Source organism: Neopsephotus bourkii, unplaced genomic scaffold (genome assembly GCF_033783945.1).
Source record: "Neopsephotus bourkii isolate Nb327-2 ecotype Australia unplaced genomic scaffold, CSIRO-AGI_Nbou_v1 NB_1423, whole genome shotgun sequence".
NCBI classification, from domain to species: Eukaryota; Metazoa; Chordata; class Aves; order Psittaciformes; family Psittacidae; genus Neopsephotus; species Neopsephotus bourkii.
The window spans coordinates 5,145,286-5,172,823 of NW_026901900.1; the positions used below are offsets into that span (position 1 = coordinate 5,145,286).

At 41.1% G+C, this 27,538-nt stretch overlaps 1 protein-coding gene across 4 annotated transcripts in view; it reads right to left on the reverse strand.

Annotated features, from left to right (window-relative positions):
* GRM3 (glutamate metabotropic receptor 3) overlaps positions 1-27,538 on the reverse strand; it is a 105,979-nt gene that overhangs the window by 28,011 nt on the left and 50,430 nt on the right. For 3 of the 4 annotated variants that reach the window (XM_061368129.1, XM_061368131.1, XM_061368130.1), the window contains exons 2-3: positions 19,031-19,634; positions 6,696-7,551 (exon numbers count right to left, since the gene is read on the reverse strand). In XM_061368129.1, the coding sequence (XP_061224113.1) occupies positions 6,696-7,551; positions 19,031-19,528 (1,354 nt within the window). In that variant the 5' untranslated portion in view covers positions 19,529-19,634. The remainder of the gene's footprint in view (positions 1-6,695; positions 7,552-19,030; positions 19,635-27,538) is intronic. The other variant, XM_061368133.1, reaches the window with a different exon arrangement.

Below are 27,538 nucleotides of genomic sequence, written 5' to 3' on the forward strand. Positions count from 1 at the left end.
TAGGGATGCCAAAGCACCTTCACCTAAATATGCTGCTATAACAAGTCTGGGGCCATTGCTAGCCTGTGGTTTCTGCAGACTTTCCAGGAATGGCACCCAGCTGGGTAAAGGCCAAAGCAACAGACTTCCAGAGTCTTCCTGAGGACTCTGAAGAAAAGTTATTGCTGCTCTGGGCCCTGCTAATGCTGCATTTCCCATGTTTCTGTCTATGGGAGCTCAGTGCCCAGGTCAGGCAGTGGTGGCAGTAATGGCAGCAGGCAGAAGGACCTTCCTTCCCGGTTAGATAGGAAGCAATGGTCCAGCACACCTTGACCTCTGCTGCTGGAGCTCATCTCAAGAGGCAAGAACACAATTCAACCTCTGCTCCTGCTCACTCAACCTAATTATTGTTAATTAGTACCAAATGAAAACATGGAAAGGCAGCATTTTATGATGGTCTCTGGCTAGATAACAGACATCACTAACAGGTAGGTCACTGACCTGTCATGAATTGAACTTCTAATGATAATTTTATTTGGAAGATGTACCCTAGAGATAACATCTGTGTCCTGCTGCCTGCGCAAGAATCCAGTTTACATGGTGTAGCATGTGACACAGAACATGTCCTGAGTGCAGATCAGATCGTTTGCTATTGTGACACCTCAAACCTAAACTAGAGGATGAAAAAGTTCCATAGTATTATAATTTCAAGCAGTTTACATCTATAAAGCCCAGAGCAACTTGGTCTGAGAGTGCAGCTGATCCAGCTTTCAGCAGGTTAGATTAGAGACCTCCTGAGCGTCCTTCCAACCTGATATATTCTTTATGATTCCATGTATTATGAATTTGCGTTTTACACAAATAAATATATGTATGAAAATATGCATGTGTATAAACAAAGTACATAAATACATGAATATATACACATATTAAAAGCTTCAGGAAAGGCTAAGCAGAGATTTCTGCCCAGGAAAATATCGGAAATGTAATTTTGCCCAAAAGAAAGGAACTGCAGATCCCCATCAGGAGCTAGGTCTGCAAAGAGGCAGCTGAATGCAGGAGAAAGCAGAAGGGGACATTACGAATGACAAGATGTCAAAATCTTGCTATACCTCTGTGTGGGTATATACCAGTGTAAATCTAATATAGAGAGAAATATGGGATGATACTGTGCAAGTTCAACTGTTCCTCTGCTCTGAAATAGAAACTCTCAAGTGTGCTTTCGGAGACTATCCCTTAGCTGTTTTCATGGTTTAAATGATATGACATAGGAAGTTCCATGTGAACATCAGGAGAAACTTCTTTACTGTGAGAGTGACAGAGCACTGGAAGAAGTTGCCCAGGGGGGTTGTGGAGTCTCCTACGTTGGAGATATTCAAGGCCCACCTGGACAAGTTCCTGTGTGATGCATTCTAGGTTACCCTGCTCTTGCAGGGGGGTTGGACTAGATGGTCTTTTGAGGTCCCTTCCAACCCTTGGGATTCTGTGATTCTGTGACACATTTGTGGTCCCAGGAAAAAGGCCATAATTTTTCCTATAAATCCTAGACTTCTTTTTCATGTATATTTTTAATTAATATCTTGGGGAATTTAATATAGATTTTCCTTGGGTTTATTTCCCACAAATCCATCATGAACTATGCTTGTAAAACTTTTACGATTAACAAGGTATTGGATCCATTCTGCCCATGAAAGTTTTACCTTCACCTGAAAGCAGTGTTCTGGTTCATTTTATGACAGTGCATCACAGGGAGGGCCAGGAAGACCTTGCAGCTGACCGAGTGCTGGAGGCAAGGGGGATCTGACCTGATGAATAGGAGCTCATTGGGTGAGATGACGGAGTAACAATGCTGTCTACTGCAGAGCCTGGGATTTGAGCTCTAGCCTTAGCCTGCACATCTACTGACAGGTACTCCCTGCTGTAAATCTGTACCTGGCCTTTGAAGTTTCTGCATCTGTAACTTGCTTGTGGTAGCAGATGCATCATTGTTGGTCTCTGCTCCATGCCAGCTTGGCAGGACACTGAGCTTTGAAGTGGATTTTTGACAGGAAACATTTGTGGCTAGATCCCAGAACAGGGATCACACAATGTTGCTGTGCTCAACAGCGAAGTGACATCTGCTTGTTGCAGAACATGACTTTTAAGCTCTTTCCTACTTGGGTGGAACTGTTATGATGGAAATGGTCCATGAAAGTGTATGTGTCCAATCACAGAATTCACCAGTGCTCAAGAATGAATGAGAATGCAAGTTTGTGTCTCCACTTCATACTATTTGAGCATGAAATATTCAATTTCAATGACTGGGGCAGAATGGGGAGAAAGAAAACCACACAGAAACTTAGGACCAGGCAGGAATAACAGTTTTGTAACATCAAGTACAGTGGATGGAAGGGAACAAATCAGACCTGACTTATAACCCTTTTCTCATTTTGAATAGTCATTCTGGTTAGCCACAGGAGAGCCTTTTGTCCAGTATAAGCTAGGTTGGATGAGATTGGATTTGCTGTAGAAGAACTAGATTTCTGAACATAATATCACGATGGAGATGACAGTGGCTCTTGTAGCTGTGGAGGAAGAAAGGGGAAGGAAAAGACATTGAGTATTATAAACAGATGCATTGCTTAGAATTTTAATGATCTGTTTTCCAGGGTTACTGCTTTAGCCAAATTCCTCCTACCATTTGCTGTGGAAATTCAGAGAGCTGCAGAAGACAGTGGACATGCATATACCCCTAAATCTAGCCTCCCCCTGCCCACACAATGTCTGGGTGCTGGTGAGAAGTTGAGTTTACTCTGCTTTCTCCCATGGAGCCCTCCACTTTTTCTCAGCACTTCTTTGTTGTTCTGGCAATACAAACTAACAGCCTCTTGAACTAGCATCCCTTTATCAGTAGAGGAGCATCACGATTCAGAACATCAAGTGCTGCACTCTCAGGAGGGAACACATAGGATGAGAAGATCAAGAAGATGAACAACACTATACCTTTTTGAAAGGCCAAGCAAGCTCTGAGGTGAAGTGAGTGTGTTTATCTAGGGGCTGGGCATTGTTTTCCCAGATCCTGTTGCTTGAAGTGGCAATCAGGCATATGCAGCTCTTTTTCCCCTTACTGAAAAATTGAGGATATCACAACATCTGTCATATATGTAGTACTAACTCGCAAATAAATAATGTGCTTGGTGCATCTCACAGACAATAAGGAATGAAATCTCACCCTGCCTTTGTGCTACACTGCAGTTCTGTGGAGTTATTTCAATTTAATGAGAAGAAAGAGAAATAAGTAGGACTCTAGAGATACTAATGAAATACCTGTCACAGCATGTCAGCAGCAGTGGCAGAATGGGAGTGCTCAAATCCTGGCCAGTCCTCTACTGCAACACTGCTGTTAGCTGGTCCCTGAGTATTTCCCTATAGATCCCATTATTGCTGTGCCTGAGAGTCTCACTTCAGGCTTTCAGCTTAAATGGGAAGTGAAAATCTTAGTTGCTTTATGTTCCATCTGTAGTCAACAGCAAGAGACGTAGGGGCAAATCATATCTCACGTGGGCTTTGTAAGTGTTGATCCCCTCCATTAATGGTAATCAGAGACTAACCAAAACTAATTCAGGTGTGTAAGGTAAAGGTCTAAAATTGCAGAGCCCCACACCAATCATATAAATGTACCCTATCATATACTGATCCTATCATACCTGTTCCTGGAAACTGGGGCAATACATTCAGGGCCATTTGTTGAATTTCTTTCATGGCAAGCTGCAGCTTTATGCACTCAAGTTCATCTATTTGTACTTCTGACTTTCAGCAGAGGAGGTGTTGCTTAAATAGCTGTTTGTGTGTGTGCGAATATGGTTATCACATTATTTTGTTTCTTGCCTGCTTCCTTTTTGTGGGCATGGATCATTACCTAGACTAATGGAGAGAGAAAATTCACAACCTGACTTGGTTGTAATGTACTTGATGGGCTGGTAGCTTCCGTGCCATCCTCTTTCTGAACTGAGGGTATGTGCTTGGATTTGGAGCTGGAAACATGAGAGCAACATTGATAAAATGTACCATGTAGCAGGGTCTTGATATTGTATTAACATCATACCCAGAGACTTTCTTCAACCAGAAAGGAGCAAAGGTGAATTCTTGGTCCCATGGAAGTCAATGGCAAGTCTTACATGTATTAAAATTTCACACCTTTCTGAAAGGAAGAAGGCATGGGAGATTTGCTGGTTCTCTCACTACATAGAAATCACTCATCTGCCTAAAAAGAAACTCACATTAAAAAATGGATTCACATTATAATGGGAGAACTGATAACAAATGAAAAAAGAATTCTATAAAATACAGAACAAGACCACTGGAAAAGAGCGCTACAGATTTTTTAATGTTTTAAATTCAAAATGAAAATGATCTGAAACTAAAATTCTTCAGAGTTTCAAAGATTTCCAGGTTCATTTAAAAACATATTAATTTGGTTAATTTTCAAAATTGCAAAATGAGAGGCTTTCATTTGTTTATTTTTCAGCTTGAACAGCTTCAACTTCCAATTCATAAAAAATAAGGAAGATATTTCAGTCCAAGCAAAAATGGAATTTTCTGTCTATATCATATTTAGTGGGAAAATACTTGGGTGCTTAAAAAATCCCTGCACGATAGAAAGACAATTGGAAATCATGTCCCGCAACCAAAATTGCTTAGTGGCAGGCTAAAGCTGGACTCTAGTAAGAGTGTATCCACTTAAGACTATTAAAATACCTGGAATGTCAGAAAAGTTTTAAAATAGTTAAAATTTAAGTTATAGAAGTGCCTGTTTGTTTGGGTGGGTTGTTGTTGTTCTGAAGTGTTTCCCTGGATGGTGCAGGCTGTTTCATACCACCGCCATCCCTTGCAACCAGCACGCAAGAACCCAGCTTTTGTGAAGTTTGATTTCGACAGACATTCAAGTATCTCAGAATAAGTGTAGGCAAAAGAGAAAACAGTTTCTATGTATTAACTGATAGGTAGAGGGACCTTATTTTCCATAGGTCTAAAGACTAAAAGGTTGATTCATTCTGTCTTGTGCTGCTTCTGAAGTTAATAAATACATCAAAAGCCATTACAGCATGACACATGATATGTATACATTGCTTTTTCATTTGCATATGTCATGATATGTGATTGTCCTTACTGATGCAGCAGTCTTTAGAAGACCAAACAGCATGATGCACACAAGCACTGTGTTGCTCAGCCTAGGCACGTGGCTTCACCTGCTTTGCATGCAACACTTGAGATGAGGGTTCTGAAGGATCGCAACTTCCACCTGCACTCGCATTATTTTTCTTTGTGACTGAATCTATATTACCAGAGCATGTCCAAAATTCTGGGTCCTCCTGAATCCTCCCTCTGAGAGATAAGATGCATAAAGTGACCACTCCCTCTGCCCCTTTCCATGGTAAAGAAGTCCAGACACATGGGCTGCAAGAATCCCTGATGTACTCTAAGCAGTCAGTCAGCTAGCAGGATACTGGGAGACCTGGGTGCCTAATGAGCTCTGCAACATGTGTTGGGAGATACAGCTATAGGTATCCAGGAAAATGGAGTATTTGGCTACACCAGCCATACTCCACTGAGAGTGAGACAAGCATTAGGGATGCGGTTGGCAGTATCTAGGGATGATCTGAATCAAAGAGCTGCGAAGACCTCTAAAGGATGGAAAAGTTCAGGCTCAAATCTGACAGTTCCATACAGTTTCCAGTGTTACTGGTGTTTCCCATTATTGAGGGTCTCTTGGGAATGTGCTGTATCATACATATATTTATCTTTCAATTCCTCCTGGAGCTAGTTTTCATGCAAAACACAGCACGTTGTTTCCTTACTATCAACTCAGTCTGCTGTGAATATCAGTTTAATAATACATAGAAATGCAACTTCAACCTAGATGCTTAGAAGAAAGTTTGACAAGAGGAAAAATACATAATGTTCTACACTTTACTTGTTTCCTCTGTAGATTTATTTAGCCTCATTACAATGTAATATTAATGACAAACCTAAGTTCAGGAATATGTGATAGCAAAACCACAGAGGTGTCATGCGCTGCACAGCCAGTCCCCATGAAGTTTGCTCCTAGCATTGCCAGACAGTTCACTATCTCTCCACAAGTCTCTTTCACATGTTTAATCTAGCTTTTCATACTTTGTCAACAAGCCTAAAGTTCTGTAACACAGGTAATGGCACTATCTCATAATTTAAGTATTTTATACTGATCTGGTTCTGTGATAGAAATTATTGCTTTACTATTGCAAGAACATTGGCCATTGACAATGGTCCAGCTATTATATAAATTCACTTAACAGAACAAAGAAGAGAAGGCCAAGTCTTGGAACAGGCACAGCAGGTGGTTGCTTAGTGGAACAGGTGGTGAAATGATCATTGGCCTCCAGACATGCCCAGCTGAAGCCAAACTGGCTGTGAATGAAATGGAAGTTGGTGTGTGGAAGTTTAGGGAATGGAGGGTAATGTTTCCAAGACCAGCTGTTGCTACCTCCACCTTTTCCTACTGCTGGAAACAGTTTTCTTAGTTCTCACTAAGCAACCTGTCCTTCTTCTTTGTCCTTTATTATGTCAGGAATGTCCTTGCCTGGGTTACCACCCTGGTCTGAACTCTGATAGTATGTGCTACTGGGAATTCAGTTGCCTTTTACTGTGACTGATGAATACAGTGACATTCTTTATGTACCAAAACCAGAAGTTATTACCTGTAAAGTTTACTTTCAGGAGATAATCTTTGTACAGCTTCCTGCCATCCAGATGTTTCATGGCATCACAGAGCTTTGTGGTGTTTGGACACAGAGTCCTCTGCATTTTATGCAAGGCGTGGGCCATCGCATATACAGCATTCACAACAAACATGATCTTGGATTCTTGCTCATAGTTGGAACTGTTGATGGTGAAGTGTTTGTCACAAGCCTTTTTATGTTGTTTACGGTTCTGAAGATTACACTGGAATTTTTGCTCCCAGAAGTCCTTGAACCAGGGGTTGCGCCTGTTATTGTAAGGGCTGAGGCTTTGGAAATACGTGTCAAACTCTTTAACTGGATGGGAAGCAAGTTCCAAGGTTATTGCCCCAGCAGCTATGTGCTCATTGCCCTTGACAATACTCTCTTGCGCTCCCCATCCATCACTGGCAATCCAGGTAAAAGAGACATTGAAGCGGTTGGCAGCTGCAATGAGCTCCCGGGAGTCATCTCCTCGCATGAAAAGCACCACCACTCTGGCATTGGGTTTCTGGAGCAGCTCCCTGATCACGCCATCATAGGATTTCCTGATGTTGGACCGGCCCACTTTCTCGGAGGTGGCGATGCAGATGTTGCGGAGGCGAGCTTCCTGCTCAAAGGCTTCGATACCTGTCTCCCCGTAGTCTCCTTCTGAAGCAACCGTTGACACATAGGTCCAGTTGAAGTACCGTAAGATTTCAGCCATGGCTTTGGCTTGGTAGAAGTCTGGGGGCACTGTCCGTGCAAAGTAGTCGTAGCGGGATTTGTCACTCAGCTTGGCGCTGGTGGAGGCGTAGCTTATCTGGGGGATCTGGAAGAGTCGGAGCAAGTTTGCCACCTAGAGAGAAGGGTTTAAAAACACAGGTTTTTAAAGGGTGGTATCCATAGAACTGAGCAGAAAAATCAAGGGAAAGGCATAAACTATCTTTTAACAGGAGGTGTTCTCACAGTCACAGATTGAGGGTGTTGGTAAGGGATGCTGGTAACAGACTCCAGTGAAAGCAGTGCACTGTGCATAAGCAGAATAGCAGTTCTGCTGTCCAGTCAACTCCCAGGGTCCTACTGGGACTGTAACAGACCTTTATTTATGTCAAACTCTTTAAAATAACGGAGAATTTGATACAAATGGACTATATACTTCAATCTGAGTCTGTGCTCCTTACTAAGATCTGGGGACGTGCTAGACTGCTCTTCATAATGTGATTCATCTTCTCCAAGACTCACTGTATTTGATAACCAAATGCATTAATTAGACATAAATTCCTCTTTATGCACTTATCACAGTTATACATGTACAGAGCTTTCACAGGACTTTCTGCCCCCACTTGTCCAAGCTCTGAGTTCCCACCTCTCCTAAATTTACTCTTCCAAACTCAGTTTTTCTGAGCAGTTCTGAGTGCAGTGCCCCTGAGATGGCCCATTTGTTGCAGGGTGGTACTCCTCAAGTGCTTCACAATGTCATGTTGACCTAAAGTTTTCATAAATAATGAAAACCTTTAATAATCTCTAACTGCCTTTCTTATGTGATTTATGTGTTCCATACTGCTGTTGTTGATTTGTTTTTTAATTTTCATCTGGTGCTATGTCCAATGCTTAAATATTCCCAAATCTACTCTGTTACTCTCATAGACGTGTAGTTCCTTATTATAGCTGGAAAAAAAAAAAAAAAGACAGTTTATGGCATTTTTTTCCTAGGATTGTTTCTTATATGGCAAAAGGAAGACTTTGGAGTTCTGCTGTTGGTAAGTGGAAGCTGTGTCCAGTAAATTAAATTTAAAGCTGTTCTTTGAGTACAGTCTGACAAGACCATTTGAAAAGCAATAGTGTACTTGAGATTCCTAAGGCAAACTTATTAAATATTGCCCAGTCAATTAATTTTTCACATTTTCCCCCGTTTTGCTCTGACCACGGTCTATGTTTGTGACAATTCAAAGGCAAAGGGCTATTTTGGAAAATATGCTGTGGAACAAGGCAAATTTTGGTCTCAGACATCAGTAGCAAAATAGTGGTTAAAAAAGCCAAAGGAATGTTATTGCTTTTTGGCAACCCACATTGCTTGGGTTTGTATCAGTTTGGATGCTATCTTCTCTGTAATGCAGACACTGGACTAGTAGCTCAATTTCCACCTGTAACCTCTTGTCTGGGCCAGATTCTGCTGCCAAACCGTACATGCACAGTGCCTTTCACAACCCCTGGACCAGCTGGAACAGTGGATTTTGGGAGTACCCTTGTCCTCCTTCCTTCTGGAAGTGCAAGTGGAATACTTTGGCATCTCAGCTCTATCTGGGGAGCAGAAGCAGGCCTCCATAAAATAAACCACTGAGACTGGTTTGTTTTAGTTTAAACCAAAATAAAACCTCTTCTACACTGCTTGGAAGGAGTTTCCTGATGGAGCTTTGGCTAATGGTCTGCTGTTTTGCCTGTGGATATAGGCACATAGCTGGGAAGTGCTTTGGATAAACAAGTTACTGTTCCTCAGGAAACAGCTGAGTTGTCCTTAACCACCCTGCTCAGTGGTAAAGTGTTAAACTGCTTTATGTGGGATTTAATTTCCATTGTGGTGGTTTAAATGAACAGCTTTAGAGCCATGGGGTGGGCTGAGAAGCTTGTTTTGTCACCAAGGTGCAATGGATGCTTTCAGCATTGTTAAGCTGCTTTGCAACTTCTGATTACATGCCCACATATCCACATGGTTTGGTTCACATGGCATCACTCAAAAAGAGCACTTACATTTGGCAGTGAGAAAGTCCTCTGTATAGCTATTCTGGAACATTTCCTGCAGCACCATGTGGGTTGGAATTGCTATTCTTGTCTCAGTTTATTCTATCAGGAATTATTTTATTTGAGATAAACCATAATCAAGATACGCACACATATTCTGTGCTTTCTTCCCCCAAACTGGCTATAAGTGAAGTCAATTTTCTAGCTATAATAGTGCTATTCAGCAAGTAGTCAAGCCATCAGTTCACAAAAAGATATTCATAACAAATATAGCAGCTTTTCTGGTTTTTTATTATTATTTCTTATTTTTATTGCTTATTTTTACTGTTTTCTATTTTTTATTATTTCTTTTAGTCTAAGCAACAACAGTATCCATATGCAGGGAAACAGAACTACACTCCCATTTTACAAGGGGGCCCTGATCCTTGGAGATCACTATCTTCTAGGGTCCCTGCAAACTGCCTGCAATTCTGCTTCCTGTTCTATGGAGAGAAGAAAGCTTTCTTGTGGCACTGCTCTTTGCTGTGATGTTCTGTGCTGCAAAGATGCTCGGATGGCAGGTTTTTCATAGACCAGACCCTAAATAGAATTGTAGAATCATAGAATAGTTAGGGTTGGAAAGGACCTTATGATCATCTAGTTCCAACCCCCCTGCCATGGGCAGGGTTACCTCACATTAAACCATGCACCCAATGCTTCGTCCAACCTGGCCTTGAACACCGGCAGGGATGAAGCACTCACAACCTCCCTGGGCAACCCATTCCTGTGCCTCACCATCCTCATAATATGGGAAAGTTTCATTAATCGTAGAAGATAGTGACCCAGAGTTCTCTGAGAACGGTGACTGATCATGATGCTCAGTGAAGTTATATTGTTATTATTTCTGGAAACTCTGAAGTTGAGGATGTTTTGGTTCTAGGCATTAGCCGGCTTCAGAACAGCTTCTTTTTCCAGCTGCCCAGAGAAGCTGTGTCTGCCACATCCCTGGCAGTGTTCAAGGCCAGGTTGAATGGGGTTTGGAGCAACCTGGTCTTGTCGAAGGTGTTCCTGCCCATGGCAGGGGGTTGGAACTGGAGGTTCCTTCAACCCAAACCAGTCTGGGATTCTGTGATTTTATAATTTTTATGCTGATCTGAAAATCAGACCCTGATTAAATGATCAGCAATACAAGGACACAGGTAATAGGTTCTGGAGACGAGCTGATATCTAAGGCTACGTCTATTCTGCAGTTTCTCAATAAAGAGGAGGACACTGACACATGACCAGAGTTGTGTGCACCCAGACTGAACCACCAGAGTCATACCATATCTCTGTGCTGCCTTAGGATGTATACTGCAGGTTCAAAATTACAGTGCAGATCCAGCTTTTGCTAAGTGAAATAATCTACTTTGGCAATGCTCCAGGCAGCAATTTAATCAAGCCACGGTGCATGCAATTAGAGCCTGAAATCCATATGCTGGCACTTAAGTAGCAGGAGTAGCCTGTTTTTGTTTTTTTTTTTTGCTGTCAAAATGAGTTGGTTTTGCAGATACTCAGCACCTTTGAAAATAAGGCTGGAAGTTCTGTATCTGTAACCAAAACCAACTGCTTTGCACAGCTTGCTGTGAAGAAAGCATGATGATATAGTTATCTTCCAGTACAATGGGAAACTTTTATTTGCCTTCATGCTGCTGGGTTTATTAGTGAAGCCACTGTCCTGTGCTGAAGTGTCCACTTTCCAAGCAGACCTGGCTCTCATGCAGTTTCTAGGACAGTGGGTAGTACATAATGAGCTACCATGAGCATGGCAGAAAGCCCGGTGTGAGCCATGTCCCTCCATAATGGTAGATTGCAAACCCTCAAATGGAGTGGCCAGGGCAAAGCCAAAAGAGGCTGATGTCCCTCTCAGGGTGCTAGAGCCATGCCTGTTACTTCTACTTCGCTATGCATCAGTGGCAGTACAAATACTTGTGGGAAATTGCCAAGCTAATCTATAACACTGGAAATGAATTCATAATAGCTAGCTATCTGCAAGAGGCCATGAACTCACTTACAGCTATCAAACACATGAACCTGGTTTCTGAATATATTTCTGGCCAATCAAGAGTCTTGCTAGTAAATGGGGTCAGGCATGTAACACCTACATGTCTCAGAAACCTCAGTCTGTCTTTTGATTCGTTGAATCTCATCAAGCATTTTGCCTGTCCTCCATAGGACCATTTTTTGCTGGCAGTAGGATTTATTCTGATGGTTTTGGTTAAAACTTCTCTTCTTACCATCCCAGAGGCTGTGACATGGGTTGTTTGAATGTGTACAGGACAGGGGAGCATGGGAAACACTTTGGAAAGAAGGAAAATCTCAGAAGTGTTAGAACAGATAGGGTTTCCTCACTACAATACACAAATGTGTATCACACATCTGTTGGACAGAGGGGGCCTCTTGTCAGATGGCAGTACTCTCTGCACTGCTATAATTTTACCATGTGAGAATCTCATGGCACTTAACACAGTTTAATGAATCTGATTTCACAGAGCTCCTCTGAGACAGGCAGGAGCTCCTGTGGCTGTTTTGAACAGACAGAAATTAGGCTGCTGAACAGAATGGGATTGAGGTACAGGAGATTTGTCTCTATCGAGAAAGTGGAGAAATCCCTGTCCCTCTGATCTGCAATCTGTACTAATGGAGATTCAGTAACTGCCTGAGAAAGTTTTCTGAGTGTAAGTTGCTTGTGCTGATTCCCACAGCAAGATCATGGCAAAGCCATATCCCAAGGATTTCCTAATTTCATCATTGCTATAGCACAGAGGCTGAGTTCCTGCTTTGAAGAAATATGCATTGCTGCTGGTGTATGTTGCATGTGGTTCCTAAATGATAATTTGCAGTGTGGGCTTTTTGTTATTATTTGGGCAGATGAGATCAAACTACGGGTAAAGAATTAAGAAAAAAATCGCATTTCAGTTTTTGTTTTCTTAAACCTAAAAACATTTTACCAAAAATTTGGCAGAAAATATCATTTTAGAAAAGCAGGACAGAGACATTGGTTCTGAATGGGCTGGAGTGTGGGTGTGTGATAAGTGGTGGGCATAAATCTAATGTAAAGAATAAATGAAGTGCCTTGCTAGTTGTCTGTTTGTGCAGGCCTGCTCCCAGCACCTGGCTTGTACATTTGGTGTCAAGTTAGAACTTCTTTCAGTGTGTAACAATTTTCTTCCATCCTCCTGTCATGCATCTCAGTAAAGGACAATTGCTTTGTGTTTTTGAGAGTAAGCCTGTATATACTGAAAAGCTAATATTAAGTTCCCACCAAAACTTTTCTTCTCCAGGCTAAGTGCACCTGGTTCCCTCAGTCTTTTCTTATAGGGTATGTGCTCCAGACTCTCCTACCCATGACTATAGAATCATAGATTCACAGACTGGTTTGGGTTAGAAGGGACTTGAAAGATAACTGAGTTCCAATCCCACCTTGCCATAGGCAGGAACACCTTCCACTAGACCATTTGGCTTCAGTTAGACCTCAAGCTCTGACCCCAGGAATGCATTGGCAATGCTGGTATCTCAGTCCTTTTAATCATTAAAGGTCAGTTGCAAAGAACTGTGCCAGAAGCAGTGAAGCTATTTAGAAGTCCCAGCCTGGCTTGCATTCCTGAGTACTCTTGTGTCACATCTCAGGTCTGAAGCAGTGGTTTCCACCATATTTCTCTGTCTTTGGTATTACAAAAACTGTTTACTAGTTAAAGAGCATTGTTCCTTAACAAAATTTCTTCCAAAAAGTAACTGAGAAATAAAAAATTCATTACTAAGCAAACAAATAAAAATGCCTGGTGGTCTTTTTTTTGTTATCAGGGGAGGGGAGGAGACGACATCATTTTAGCTTTGCTTCCCTAAAAATTTTGGCAATGAAGCTGGGAAAAATATAGCTAAATATTTGCAGCAGACTCAATAGCTGTCACATCCAGAGAAGCACTGTTTGAACAGTGGAATAATTGCCTGTGTGAAAAGAACATCAGAAAGAAAGCATACTGTCAGAAAAACAACTAGGATTTCCACAAAAGACCCAGGAATTTCTTTTTATATGTGTGTCCTGTATAAGAAAAAGTAAACCAAGAAGGACATGCAGAGGAATGTTGTACTCAGAGAGAAGAATTGTTTGAAAATAGGGTGGTTTTTTTCCTCTTTTTTTCCTGCAGGGTATAACGCAATGAGCTGTCACATATGCACTCTGCTTCCTTACAGCATTAACTGCCGAAGTAAGCTAAGCACTAAGCCTGCACACTGAGAAGAGATCTGTGCAGAAGACCTTGCTTTGCAGGGGAAGTGAAACTTGTCTTGGAGTTGGTAAACCTGACTGTGAGAGACATTTACACATGATGAGAAAAGGGTTTTAAACTGGGATTGATAGTTCTAAAAGCGTGAAATGGCTTCTGCAGTTAAAAGAGCTATCACTGATAAATATAGTTATTTGAGACTCATTAAATGAAGCATAAGTTCTAGTCAGAAGGGACAGAATTGGTGAGAGTGATGTCAATATATCCTTAACTACTTCCTATTTTTGGCCACTTTCTTTCATATTTGCATCCTTTCCCACTTGTAACATGGTGGGGCTCCTTCCTTCTAACCTGTGATCTCATGGGTTACTTACCCTCCCTACACAGTCATATAATTTCCCCTTGGAAAAAGAGAAAATGTTGAATTAAAAGAAATGATCTCAAACCAAATAAACTAAACTGCAATAGAATCAGTTACCTCGAGGTTTGCAAAGAGGCCAGCCAGGGGAAAGTAACTCACATTGCTTTGAAATCTCAAGGGAAGACGTGTCCGGTGCTGCTTGGGTACTTATTTTACAAGCACAAAATCACCAGAGACTGTCAGTCCAAAGCTCATCTATAAGCACCTCACAAATGGCATATGTGGTCTGTGGTACCGGGTGAGCCCCTGTAGTCCGCTGAACATTTCTGCTGCCCGTATCCCTGTTTGGCCCATGCACACAGGGACAGAATCCCATATGTTGTGGGGGAAGGGGGACAGATTGCATGTAGTTCTTCTAAGTGTTTTTCCCCATTTTCGGTGGTTATCTAAATCACAGCCCATTGTTAAGACTCTGCTTGGAAGATGGTTGATTCTTGGAGGAGAGAAATGGACATAATTAGCTTTCAGGATCCAAGAGCCCTTGGCAGACTTTTTTGGCTGTGGAGAAATGACAGCCAGGAAAAGATTGCTAGTAATAGAGCACATATTCTGAATTTCATGTCAGATGGTCACTCACTTAGGAGAGAGGTCTTAGCTTTTGTGATAGCAGTAATACACCTTTAAACCTTCTCCACTGGTTTTGCTACAGTTTATCTAAGATACAGCAAGGAATTCAAGAGAAGACAGCTTGGTACTGGTTTCTGCTCTGCCATTTTTTATGGATGAGACTTTAACTTGGGAGCAACTTTCATGACCATGATCTGGAGGTCTTGTGGTTTGGCAGCACAAAGGAAACTTTATACATGGACAAAGTCCTACCGCAGCATGAATATAGTAGATATGGAAATGCAAAGACCAGACCACCCAAGGGAATGTCTTCATGTTTCTAAGAGCTGACCGCAGGGAATGGACCCAAATCTCCATTTTCAGAAGATGGGTCCAGTTTTCAGAAGCAAAGAAGAACAAATCTAGCACTTGAATAACCTTATTCCTGCTTATGCATGCATATTGCTAACAGAGCTGATGTAAGTATTTTAAATGTAGCGCTTGGATTAGCTACTCAGGTGCTCGTCCATGCAAATGAACAGTGCTTTTTTCTTTAATTGTACAACATCATTGAATATCTTCAAGGAGAATTTGTTGAAATTTCTGTTGTAAGCTAGGAGAGAGTGGATAAATGGGGTCAAGTACATGATCTTAAGATCCTTTCGAATCCTAGCTATTCTATGATTCTATGAAATGAAAAGCAAAATAAAGTCCTCCAAACTTTGGAGAATTTACCTTCTGGTCCTAAATTTAGCTCAGGTTAAAGCTTTATTTTACGAAAACACCTTTATTTTACCATGAGCCCTTTCACTGACTTAGAATCCTGGCTTGGGTTTTGAGGGATCAAATGTTGTGCAGATTGGGCTCACTGCTAGTCTAAACACAACATCTAAAACCTAATTATCCAGATCATCATTAACAATAATAGCCTGGTCTGACCAGAAAATAATTAAGCATTTTGCATTCTCTTGTTGTTTTTAGTCTGTGCAAAAAATGCTTATTGCACATACTGACTCGGTGGGGAAGGTGTTCATTGCTGATTTACCAGCAAATTCTTTTTTCCTTGGTGGAAGGATAATGAAAGAAGCAGAAATCTGACAGCAGGAGCATCATGAAGTGATTTGGCAGACAGCTGTCCAGACAAAAATCCGGAGAGGGAGGCTGAAAGGAGGAGAAGAAAAAGTATTGCAACACAATGGCAACTTCACAGGTGGTAAAAAAAAAAAAAAGGCTGAAATAGTTTATTGTCTGAAGAGCTCAGTATGGTTTATTTTAAAGTTAAGAAACTGTACTGTGGACTTTATGGTGTTTACAGCTTCCAGGCAAAATAAGAGTGCTTGACAGGGCTACATCTGGAAGCACCCAACACCCTGAGTGCTGTTTGAAAGCACGAAGAATAGAGATTCTCAGCTTTGCACATGCACCTAGTGGTCGCTTATTGTTCAGCAGTGATGGCTACTGGAGCTACTCCATACAGGTGACATGAAATGTGGTAATCTCTTCTTCTGGCATGGCACTAAAATGTATTGCTTTAATATTCTGAAGTCCTTACATCTTCAGGTTTAAGTCCACAATGTCATTCTTGACAAGGGTTTTCTTTTGAAACAGAAGTCATGACTGACTACCTTAACAAGATGCGCAGAAGAAGTGAATGGCTTAATTATGTTTTTTTCTAGAGAGTGTGAAATCTAAAAGAAAGCTATAAAAGAGAGACTGAAGGAAGGCCAACCCAATCTGTGTCAAGGGAAAATGAACAACTGAATACTTCTTTTCTAGCTGCGAAATGCTCAATGATGCATTGGATGATATGCAAACTTATTTCTTTATATTTTATGAAGAACTGTAAGAAAGATCTTATGTTTGAGCAACTCTTAGTAACTATAGGGAAGCTGTACAAGCCATAGAGTAATTTTAGGTATAACTATTGTTTCAACATCCCTCTTAAGTTTCGGAAATTTGGTGATGTAAAGATATGCATACAGCTGTACTGACATTTATCAGATAGACTGAATGAGAAAGTCCTTTATCAAGACTTCTGGTTTCTGCCTTGCAGCTGCTCCAAACCCAAGTTTTTGGAATATGAAGCATCTGTATATACTCTGTATGATGAAGATGTACCACATCTAACCTTCTGCCTCAAACATGGATTTTTCTTGAGTCAGTGATCACCAGAGGCTGGCTTCAAAGGGACAGATTGTGCAAGAGGCCCCAGGCCATGTTAGGAATATGGCATGACTACCTCAGGGTTTCTGGGAAGTAAATACCTATAACACTTTGCCAGCTGTAGCTTCTTATACAGATGTACCTTTTAGGCTTCTTCATGGCTTCATGTCCTTTGGACACACTTGACTTTAGGCTGGACTGGGAAACAGGCTGACCACAAATGACTAAACAACAAAACCACTGCCACCTCTCTAGCAGTGGCAAACAGCAAGCGTGTGATGTTTCAAAATATGTTTACCAACCCTGAGATACTTGAAGCTCTGGGAATTGCTGAGCTAAAGGTGTCATCTGTGCAGAATTTCCTTATTTTTTCAGTCACTTCTTGAACTCATTTAGTTTTTAACATCAACAACAACTTGCCATTTGCTGGTTTCATTTGAGGTGCCCTTTTGTCTGATTGAAGAGACAATGAATAATGATTTCCTTAACAGCTTGTGTTGCCCAAGCTTTTGTAGCTATCATTTCTCCTCATCAAACATCTGTTTTCCAGTCCCAGAACTTTGTTATTCTTTCTTCTCCAAGAGATCAGACCCACGTAACTGGTGAAGGACACATCCCTGTTGTGCTAACTGGTGCACAGTGGACAAACCCACTCCTAGTGTGAGAGATGGCTGAAGTTCTGCTGTGCAGAAACTATCGTCCTGTGATACGAGTAACCATTTGCCCATGTTTTCCCTGCTATGAACACACAGACAAGCCACAGACTGGAACACAAAAGTGAATAAAATGTAGTTTGTTGAAATATTACTTCCTTGTTCATACACATCTTGTGTAAAGTGGACATGCTCCCAGGCTGATGTGAATTAATTCCTTGGCAAGAGCAGTAGCCAATTTCACAATGTAGTTCTAACTGAAATAAACATTGGATGAACTCTTGGCTTCTTTATGAAACAGGTAAATGAAGCTCTGTGATCTGTCAGTGCTGTGATAGTCTGTAGTATAAAAGAACTCTCCTTTGACACTGATACAGTAAATACAGCCTGTACTCAGCTGGAAAAACATGTTGCTCATAGTGACCCAACACTATCAAGGCTTTGTGTTTTTGGAAGCCTACAGCTGATCATTAAGAGATATTAGATGCAGGGTCTCAGCCTACCGAATTCTGTGTTTAAAAGACCACTTGCTTGTGTTTATGAATAATGTGGACCAGTTTATTTAATTTAACCAAAAATAATGAGATATATGTAGATTTGGCAGCTTCAGTGAAGCGAGGGGGCATTTTTACCCATGGATGGTGCCCACTGGCAGTGATGAGAATCTTTAGAACATCCCAGTCTGCACTGCCAAAGGAGTATCTGCTCTGGAGAGGAGAAATACAGAACTTGTGCTGAAAAAGAAGGCACATATGTTTTCTGTGTTCATTTAATGGAAAAAAAAGATGCCAAGGACTTAAAGTTTTGTCATGATTTTATAAAAAAATGGTAAGCCAAGACCAAAAGGAATCAATGTTATGTTTAGCCCCTTGCAACTGAAACCAAGCATGTAATAAAACCATAGTTGGAAGGATATACGGAGCATTTTACCCACCTGCAACTTTACTCCATTGCAAGCCATTAAATACTCCCCAACACTCTACTGACACCCTGTCTGGGACTGTTACTGCCCAACCAAAAGCTGCAATTGAAATGTGCCAGCAAGGGAGCAAGATATACTAAGGGCATCTTCTGTGCTGGAGTTCTGATTGTTTACACTGCACTCTGCCAGGCGGCAGGATTTCTTCTTTAATTTTAAATACCTCCTTCTTAAATGACTAATGTTATGTACATGCAGCATGGCAGGTAAACATGCATTCAGATATATAGGTGATATAATTTATTACTGATGTGAAAGCAGAAATCTGAGCTTAGAGCTGTGAAAGTCTCGTGAACTGCAAAGGTCAAAATTAATGCTAAGGTTTTTGGAAACTTCAGATGCTCTTGGGATACATCATACACAGAGGAAGCAAACAGCTTCCAGAGGTTTAAACAACAGCAAGCATTTTAAAGAGTGAATTGAACTAATCTGAATTCAGGAAAAATTATATGCTAGGTTGATCCCCAAGGTGAAGTGATTGAGCTACAGCTCGCTCTATTGATAAACTTATGTAAGCAGTGGTTCTCTCATAGGAGAGATAAATGATTGCAGGTAAGTGATTCTCACCTAATGGGGCTCCTGTGACTTACCTGTATGGAGACACTGCTATAGGAACCACCTATGACTCCTGCAATGAGTAGTGGTAAGTTCTCTTGAATGGCGTATGAGCCATCAGGGCACATGTACTCTGTTTCATCCACTTTAGTCAACGACGCCCTGACAAACTCCAGAGACTGTTCTAAGGCATATGTATCCCTGGAACATGTGTCCAAGATATGGACACCAAGCTTAATTCCTGGCAGCAAGTAGTTGTCTCTGTTGATTTCATCAATGGCAAACAACATGGCCTCCAAGCGCTGGATGCCTCGGTCTTCATTGATTCTTCCACATTCTTCTATCCCAGTGCCTTTTTCCTTGATTGGGAATAAACCACCTAAGACCAGGTCCCCTTCTATCTTGATTTCCTTCCTTACAAAGCTGTGGTCACTTAGGGAAAGGAAAACTCCTTTGGAAAATAAAGCTAACGCAAGAACTTGAAGCCTAGTGAACATCTTCATTGGTCCTGTTTTAGCAGCTCTAAGAAACATTGGTGGGAGCAGATGTGCTCTTCAGTCTTTCCGATCCATTGCCAAATTTGAAGCGCTGTCCCACAAGCCAGTGAAGAACAAGCCAACACGTCTTTCCACCGGACCTCTAAAGAAGAGACGGAAGGAATTAGAAAGGGCAAAAAGATACGTGAAATATCTTAATCACAAAACCATCCCTCCTTGAGGCATGAAATATTCTCTTGCCAGCAAATTAAAGGTAAAAAAAAAAGTAAGAGACATGAAAGAAAAAAAGAAGAGACATGACAAGGAAGAATCTTTTACTGGCTGCTTGCTTAGGGCATGAAAATGCTTATGGCTGGACTTGCTCTCCTTAGTGTTAATCACAGTTCAGTGCTCAGATCAAAGGGAGAACAGAGCAGTGATGTATGTATGTAAGTTTGTGATTTGCTCTCAGTAAGGTCAAGACAGTTTGCCAATGGCCTTAAAAGGAGAAAAATCAAGACTTATAGTGAAGATCATGTTGTAACATTTTTTTAAATAAATGCGGGTCCACAATGTCTATTTATGCAACATAGATGTATGATTCGTCCATAGACTCCTTGTCACTATCTCTTCAAATATCACAAAGTGACTGCCCTGCTCTCCAAAGCTTCAGATAAATTAAGTGTGGTAATATTTAAATATAGCACTTCTATAATTCATTTCTGTAATTACCTTTTCCTCAACAGAGCATCTATTATTATTAGCATTTCAGGGTTATTATAATTTAGAAACACTTAACACAAAGAAATTGAAATGAACAACATTGAAAATTTAACACTGAATGATGGATAAGCACATTTATTGCAAGGCAGTTGTTTAGCCTGGTACAATTTCAATGTTGTTGTACCAAATCGCATAACATAACAGCTTTTTATTCATATTTAGTCCAACATTGTTCTCTCAGAAATCAGTAATGTGTCAGATGCATGTTAAAGACCTTTCTCTGCTATCCTAGTAACGTGTGCAGTCTGAGCAGAATTTTTCATTCAGAAATAAGTGATATGTCAAGGGGGAATAAGCTTCATCATCTCTCAGTGATCTATAAGTAAGGTAGTTTGCTGATCACCTGTAGTTTACTAACCAGGTCTAGAAAATATATTTGCTAGTAATATTAGGAGGAGTAATGAATCAAATATATTCAGTCACTTTCTGTGACTTAGTTCTATAATTTACCAAATATTACTCATGTGTATACAGGGCACATAAAATGGTGATACTGTGCTATTGGAAAAAAATTATCAGACAAAAAGGTGACATGTGTCACATAATGGTAGATTACTGAGATAAATCAACTTTATTGTTCTCATCACTAATCCACCATTTGGATAAGATCAGGACTTGGGATTTTTTTGTTGCAATATCCTTTCTCTTTACTTCTGTAGCTTCTGTCACCACTGTATCTCAGCAAATATTCACACATTTATCCTTCCAACACTGGTAAAATATTTATTTTCTTTGTTTTACGCTTGGGGAAGAAAAGGTACAGAAAGATAAAATGAGATTCTCAGAAGAGTCTAAGCGTAGATTTTGATTTGCTCGACACTCACAATCACTATCAGGCTTTGAAAAGGTCTCTGCTTCCCTTTAGGAATTGAAGAACATGCTTTCAACTGTGCCCTGCACCCCCTGCTTCCCACTGAGGCATTGACTCTGACAAACTTCCTTAGCCAGCTGGTGTCTCTTCCAAGCCTGTTCCTGAATAATTTACCTTAGGTCATCAGCACAGCCAAGAATCAAACTTTGATCTTTTCCACTGTTCCTCTTATACTTTAACAATAAACCTCCCTTGTTTCCCATTACTCCTCCTGGCTTTTATGAGTCTTTTATAAGGTCATATTAAACCCAGCCTGTTTTCAACAGCCCTTCAACATTACCAAGAGCAAGTAAATTTGCAGGAGAAAAAGCTTCTAAATAGGGTCCTCTATGAGCTTTCCTAAAACCTGTCTGGTACATGCTTAGAGTTACAGTGGATTTACCCTGAACATCAAACAGGCTGTTCTTATCTCTCTGACTTCTTCATAGGTAATGTTTTATGCAAATAACATCACTATCCACTTAGCATCACATCTGTTTCTCAGGGATATACATATCTTTGATATGTCAGTAATAAAGCCTAAAAAGGTAGCAAAATTTATTTAAACACTGCACATAAAAAGCACATATGTGAAATAAATGATGCTATAGAAAGAGCTGATTTTTCCTGCAGAGAGTGCGAAGGATTTCTATATTTTATCACTCAAGCTTGTTACAGTGGTCCTACAGAGGGAAACTGAAATGGCACTCTGATGTGAGAGGATCAGTCCCAGCAGAAGTCAAGGAGCGATTGGAGAAGGTGAGGATTCCTTGACAGTCTGTGTTGAGGGCACCGGTGTGAATGTGACAAGGGAAATGAAGAGATATGAAGGGAGGAGGTGATAGGAACCCTACCTGGGCTGGAGAACACAAATGCAACACCATGAACCTGCTCTATCTGGGGACACACTAAGGTAAGGAGTACCCAATGAGGGGTTTCCAGGAAAACACAATGATCTTATTCTATGTGTTCAAATCCTTTGTTTATAAACACAAGACAGTTACCAAAACCACAGCTTCAGGTATCAAATGTGCTTCTCTCCCTCTGTAGACTTGGTAGCCTGTGCACTGCTGCCAGTGCAGTGGCGTTGCTCTGTCCTGCCAAGGAAAAAGGGTGCTGTGTGCAGGTCAGGTACTGGAGGCATTAATGTGAAGTCTGGTTTGTCAGGGGAGGTTTCCCCTTTGAGCTGAGAGGGAAGGACTCTTCCAGGAGCAGCAGCTTCTCTGTGATGGGACTCCTGAAGGAAGCTGTGAGGCAGATTTGGGTGGACAATGTGCAGCATCACTATGGTGACACTGAACATGCAGATTGACGTAGAGAAGGGGGGTTATTTTAAAGCAGTTTGCAAAGATGGGCTAGCAATTCAGTTTCTCTCCTGTTCCCTCTGGCATGCACCTCCTACATGCTTTCTTTGCAGCTTGCATAACTCACAACTATATATACAAACATTTTGTACTTGCTCCAGGCTGATACAGCCCATATTCCTCCCATTAACCATGGTGAAGGTAGCACCCCACAGTCAAGATTTGCCATTTCCTGTCAGAAGTGATTTTGCTATGTTGACCATACCAATTTGACTTTGTGGTACCCTCTTCTACTAAAATCATGTTTCAAAAAGAAATACCTGTTGACCAAGCTGCAACCCTTCCATTTTTCATTTGTATTTAATGTTTTAACCTGAGCTACAGGCAGGTTTGTATTGTTCTAAGTGTTCTGTTAATCTTAAGAATGTGTACACTTCAGCCCTATAGGCATTGTATCCCTGGTGGAAATAGATGTAGGGTGTAGGTGCAGAAGTGATCCATATATCAAAATGAAAAATAAACAGAAACAGGCAGAAGGAGAAAGGTTTCCTTGCCTGCCTCAGAAGGTTTCTGCCAGCACTTCACTCCCCTATGTGAACTTTAGCCAGCAGTGCTCCACCTGTGAAATATGTTCACTTGGCACTCGAGACCCCCTTCTCTTTTCATCAGCAAAGGTCCCCAGGGGAAAGCTATGTCTGCTCTCAGGAGACAGTGCCAGCACTTCCATCAGTAAAAGCAACTCATTTGCTTGTGTTAAATGGCAGCTGTGCTGCTGTTGTTGAAAACACCCTTGCCCCTTGGTTTGAACAATCAGTTTTGGTATGCTGTTCCTATGACTGTAAAAAATTGATTTCACAAATCCAGTAGTTCTTGATGTAAGTCTGCTTATTTACTAAGGATGTGCACATCATTGTTTCTGTGAAAGGAGCTAGAACGAGAAAGAGGATGTATGAATTTTCTACATTCAGGATCCCAGTATCATCTCCAAAACTAAATCTGTCTTTTGTGGCTTTCTTCCAGGGTTATATTTACATTACAAGCTCTGACCTTCTGTAAGGTTTCTGTTTGAAGCTCACAGAGTAGCTCCACCCATGCTATCAGTTCAAGGGTGAAGTCTTATTAGGCTAAGTGTCTTCAGTCTATTTTTCTGGGTCTCAGACTGCAAAAAAGAAGTGCAGTTGAATCTTCCATTTACCCAAATAAATTGTAAATTGAGTGTGATTGTTCATACACCAGTGATGATTTTACTGATACCTTCCACCATATCACCAACACTGTATCCAAAAGCCATAGACCTTCCAATTTTCCACTTATAAGGATGGCATGGGCAACTTCATTGATAGCTGAGTCACCTCAGGTCTCCTAACTGTTTTTCAACACCACTAACTAGCAAATGGGACAACCTATATGATTGGGCTAAAACTCTGGATGGCTTTTCCCTTACCCCTGCTATGTGTTATATCCTAAATTGCCCCCTACTTTTTCTCCTTTTAAGTATTTTTCAGGGCTCATCTGTGTACCCATCTTCCTGAGAAAAGGTTCAACAAGATCTGACGTGGGTGCTGGAGAAGATTATGTTTAGCTTTATTGTGGGTGGCTCCCTCTTGAGAGTCATGGATTTTTGCTGCATTATTCAGGACTATAATGTGGTACTGTGGTGCCAGGAGCCATATGGCAACTTGGTATCACCTACCACCTTTAGTAAACTTCCTTTGGAAAAAGAGTGTGCTCAGTGAAAGATCACAGGGGAGGTTCCCCATACCTGTGCTCATGTGGCATATTACAACTTTGAAGTTAATTCTATCATCAACAGATCTGTCTCCAGGAAACCCCATCAGAGAGACACCTACCCCTGAACTCTTGCTGTGCCCTAAAAATCTTATCTGAGGGAAGCATATTTCTAAAACTATTCCAATTTTGGCTTAATATTCTGGTGCATATTTCAAGAGCGACAGAAGTTAAATGTCATGATTTCTTTCTCTTAGATATCATGGATAACTTGCAGAGAAGCATTGCTCATCCAACACATTTGGCACATTTATATGTGCTCTGCCAGTGCTTAACCTTATTGCCTGATGAGAACTCCATTGAAAGATAAGATGTCTTATTTTGTTAGAATAAAGTGATGGACAAGCTTGAGTCCCCTTACCAATTATAATTAGAGATGCTGTCACCTCTGGAAGAAAAACATCTGTAAAGGCACCCAACTTCTACAGTGGCAGGTATGTGTCAGGTACACAAAGTGCTCACGTTCTGATTCTGGCTGGCTGAAATCTGATAGCTTAAATCAGGAAGTTAAAAAAAAAAACAAAGGAAAAAAGTTGCAGAAAACATGGTGAGGTAGAGAAAATAAGTAGATTTCTTCCATGGAAATGGAAAAAATTCCTTCATAAAATGCTAATCAGGTGCTGACACATAAATTTGCTGAAAATGAATTCAAGTGATTTAAATTTCAATTGCTGGCTGTTATATCTCAGGTTTTTTTATTCCTTTCCTTGTGAGAAATGACAAAAATAACTTTGCAGCTAGGTGTTTTTGTGTCTTTCCTTGAAACTTGAAAATTCATATATGAAAAACATTAATTAATGCAATTACCACTGCCAGCAGCATAGCTATGCAAGTTCATCCTATCCCCAACATATGGTAGAAGAGTTTGGAAAACTTAAAATTTAGGTGAAATTTCAATATAAAGAACGACATATAACGCAAGAGATAATATGCTCCTGTGGAAAGAGACCAATCCTCTTAAAACACAAGCTTATGTTCTCTTATTTTGGAATGAGTAAGAAAAAACCCAGAACACTGCATTACTGTTTGTACTGTGCTAGCACCAACAAGTGATGCTTTATGTTTTCTACAATGTCAACATACAACAGATGCCCAGCCCTTTCCTCAGAGATATATATTCATCCTGTTTCAGAAAAATAATTAAAAATATTAATCACACAGGAGAACAGATGTCTCTGACGTGATACTCTTGATGTTTCTAGATATTAAAGGACTCTATGGATTAGAGCAAGACCTATTAATTTAGCCTGGTGAGGAACAAAGAGCCCCTGGAGGTTACTGGACATTAACGTGGTGTGGAAACATGGGTCTTTGCTCCTTCATAAATTACATTAGTGCATCTGGCACTGGCTGAGTCCTTCTAAAGTGAGTTTGGTCTCAGGAGAGGGAGCTGCAGTGAGCAGACCTCCAGAGCTAAAGATCTGGGTCAGGCTATTCAGTCTCCCAACTCGTTAGAGTTTCTGCTCTACTTTGCCAATAAGTATATTCAAGTGTATTGAGAAGTCCAGCCACGAGCCTGAGGCTTTGTACCATCTGGACTATTTGTGGTGTAATGATCTTGATGTAATGCAGGGTTAGATCTTTGCAAGTCCCACCATCTCCCCGTCTGTCTTTTTTGGATTGAGCTGAATCCTACTGCTTTTTATCCATCTGCTTATTTCTTCCAGGCATTGGTGACAGCTGAAAGCACACTAGCAGAGACAGCAACAAACAGACAAGTGCTGTCTGCTTATTGATTGTGTGTTAGTCAACTTTAGTGTCAGTCTTCCTGTGTGGTCCCAGAGGGACATGGAAGGGAAAAAAATGGGCATGTAAAGACTCTGGGGACAAAGGAGCAGCTGGCTTCTGTGACCTGTGGATGTCACAGCAATTAATCCTGCTAGGTGGTGAAGGGACATCATTGCTGTGCTAAGGTCAGCAATGCCAAAGCCTGGGTTGGAGAGGTAATGGACAAGTATTTAGCTTTTCCCTCTTGATTCTTAAACATCTTTTTTAATACCTTCATTAGAAGACAGGGATCATTCCTGTCTTGTGCTCATAACCACTTTTCAGCTCTCTGCCAGATCTATAGGGTTTTTCTTGGGCCCAGATCTCTCCATGAGTTTCTGTCCATGCTCCACATGAGGTGCTCTAACTGTGCATTCTTGGCTCCCACTGAATGCCATCAGTGCAAGCTGCCAGATCTCACTGTCATCTCTCCTCTGCCAAGACATTTCCTTCACAGTGAAGTAATGTGGCCAGAATATGGCTAAGCCTCTGTATATGTGGAGGGCAGAGAGTCCTTTCTAACCGCTATTTCTGTTGAGATTGAATTGGGCTGCCAGCCTTAGAGTCATATAGACCTTGCAAAGCAGCTAAGTGTGCTTTCTCCTCCCCATTTTTATGTGGGATGACTCCTGCTGCCATCCAGTCTGCTCTAATGGGACCCACTCCTGGCCTGGACCCCAGAGTAGGAGCATTCAAACCTGGTGAGGTGCCTCCTGCAATCACTGGTCAGGATAGGAGAAACTGAAATAACAAAGGTGATGATCAGCAGAGGTAAAGCACCCTCCATGACTCCTTCTCACCCCTATGTCATTTAGTTATAAGCCAAATAAAAGCCTTCCCAGACTGGTTCTCCCATTCCTGTCTAGTGGGATCCATGTCTCCCAGCAGTACCGAACATTCAGCTGGGAATTTTCCAAGTTAGGTTGGTTCTTCTTATTTGTCAGATGAGGCAGTATTTCTCCCTCTGATATATGCACTGCAAATGCCTCCAAGCAGGAGCTGTTGCCTTGCCTATGGCTGTTCAGAGCTGAACTCCTGTCTCACCACCACCAACCATTTACTGATGAGATTCAACATGCCTAACTTGCATACTTAACATATGACAACATTTCAGGAACCTTTTGACCTTCTCCAGGAGAATCTCCTTGCTATTCTGACATAGAAAAGAGAAAAGACATAGGGTGTTTCTGGAGATATCCAAAGACACAAAAATATTTCTAATGAAACCATAGGCACTTGCTTTAGGGAGAGTAGTCCACCTAGCATCTACAGTATGAGATCAAGGTAGGTGCATGACTACACAAACAGGGTTTCACCTACTGGTCCTATTATTTTTATGTTCTTGATAACAACACAAAGCAATAGGAAGGAATAAAAGCATGGAAAAACTCTTCAGGTTTTTAAGGAAAGGAAAGCATTGTTTAGCAGTGGGTTGTAGTTTTTTGCTGCTGAGTTGTTGGTTTGTTTTTTTTTTAACATAAAAGGATTAAAAATTTAATGCAGTAGCCTCTTCTGAAATGATCCTTTCCCCCCACCAGAGCCCAAACTGGTAACTTCCATCACATGAATGTTATC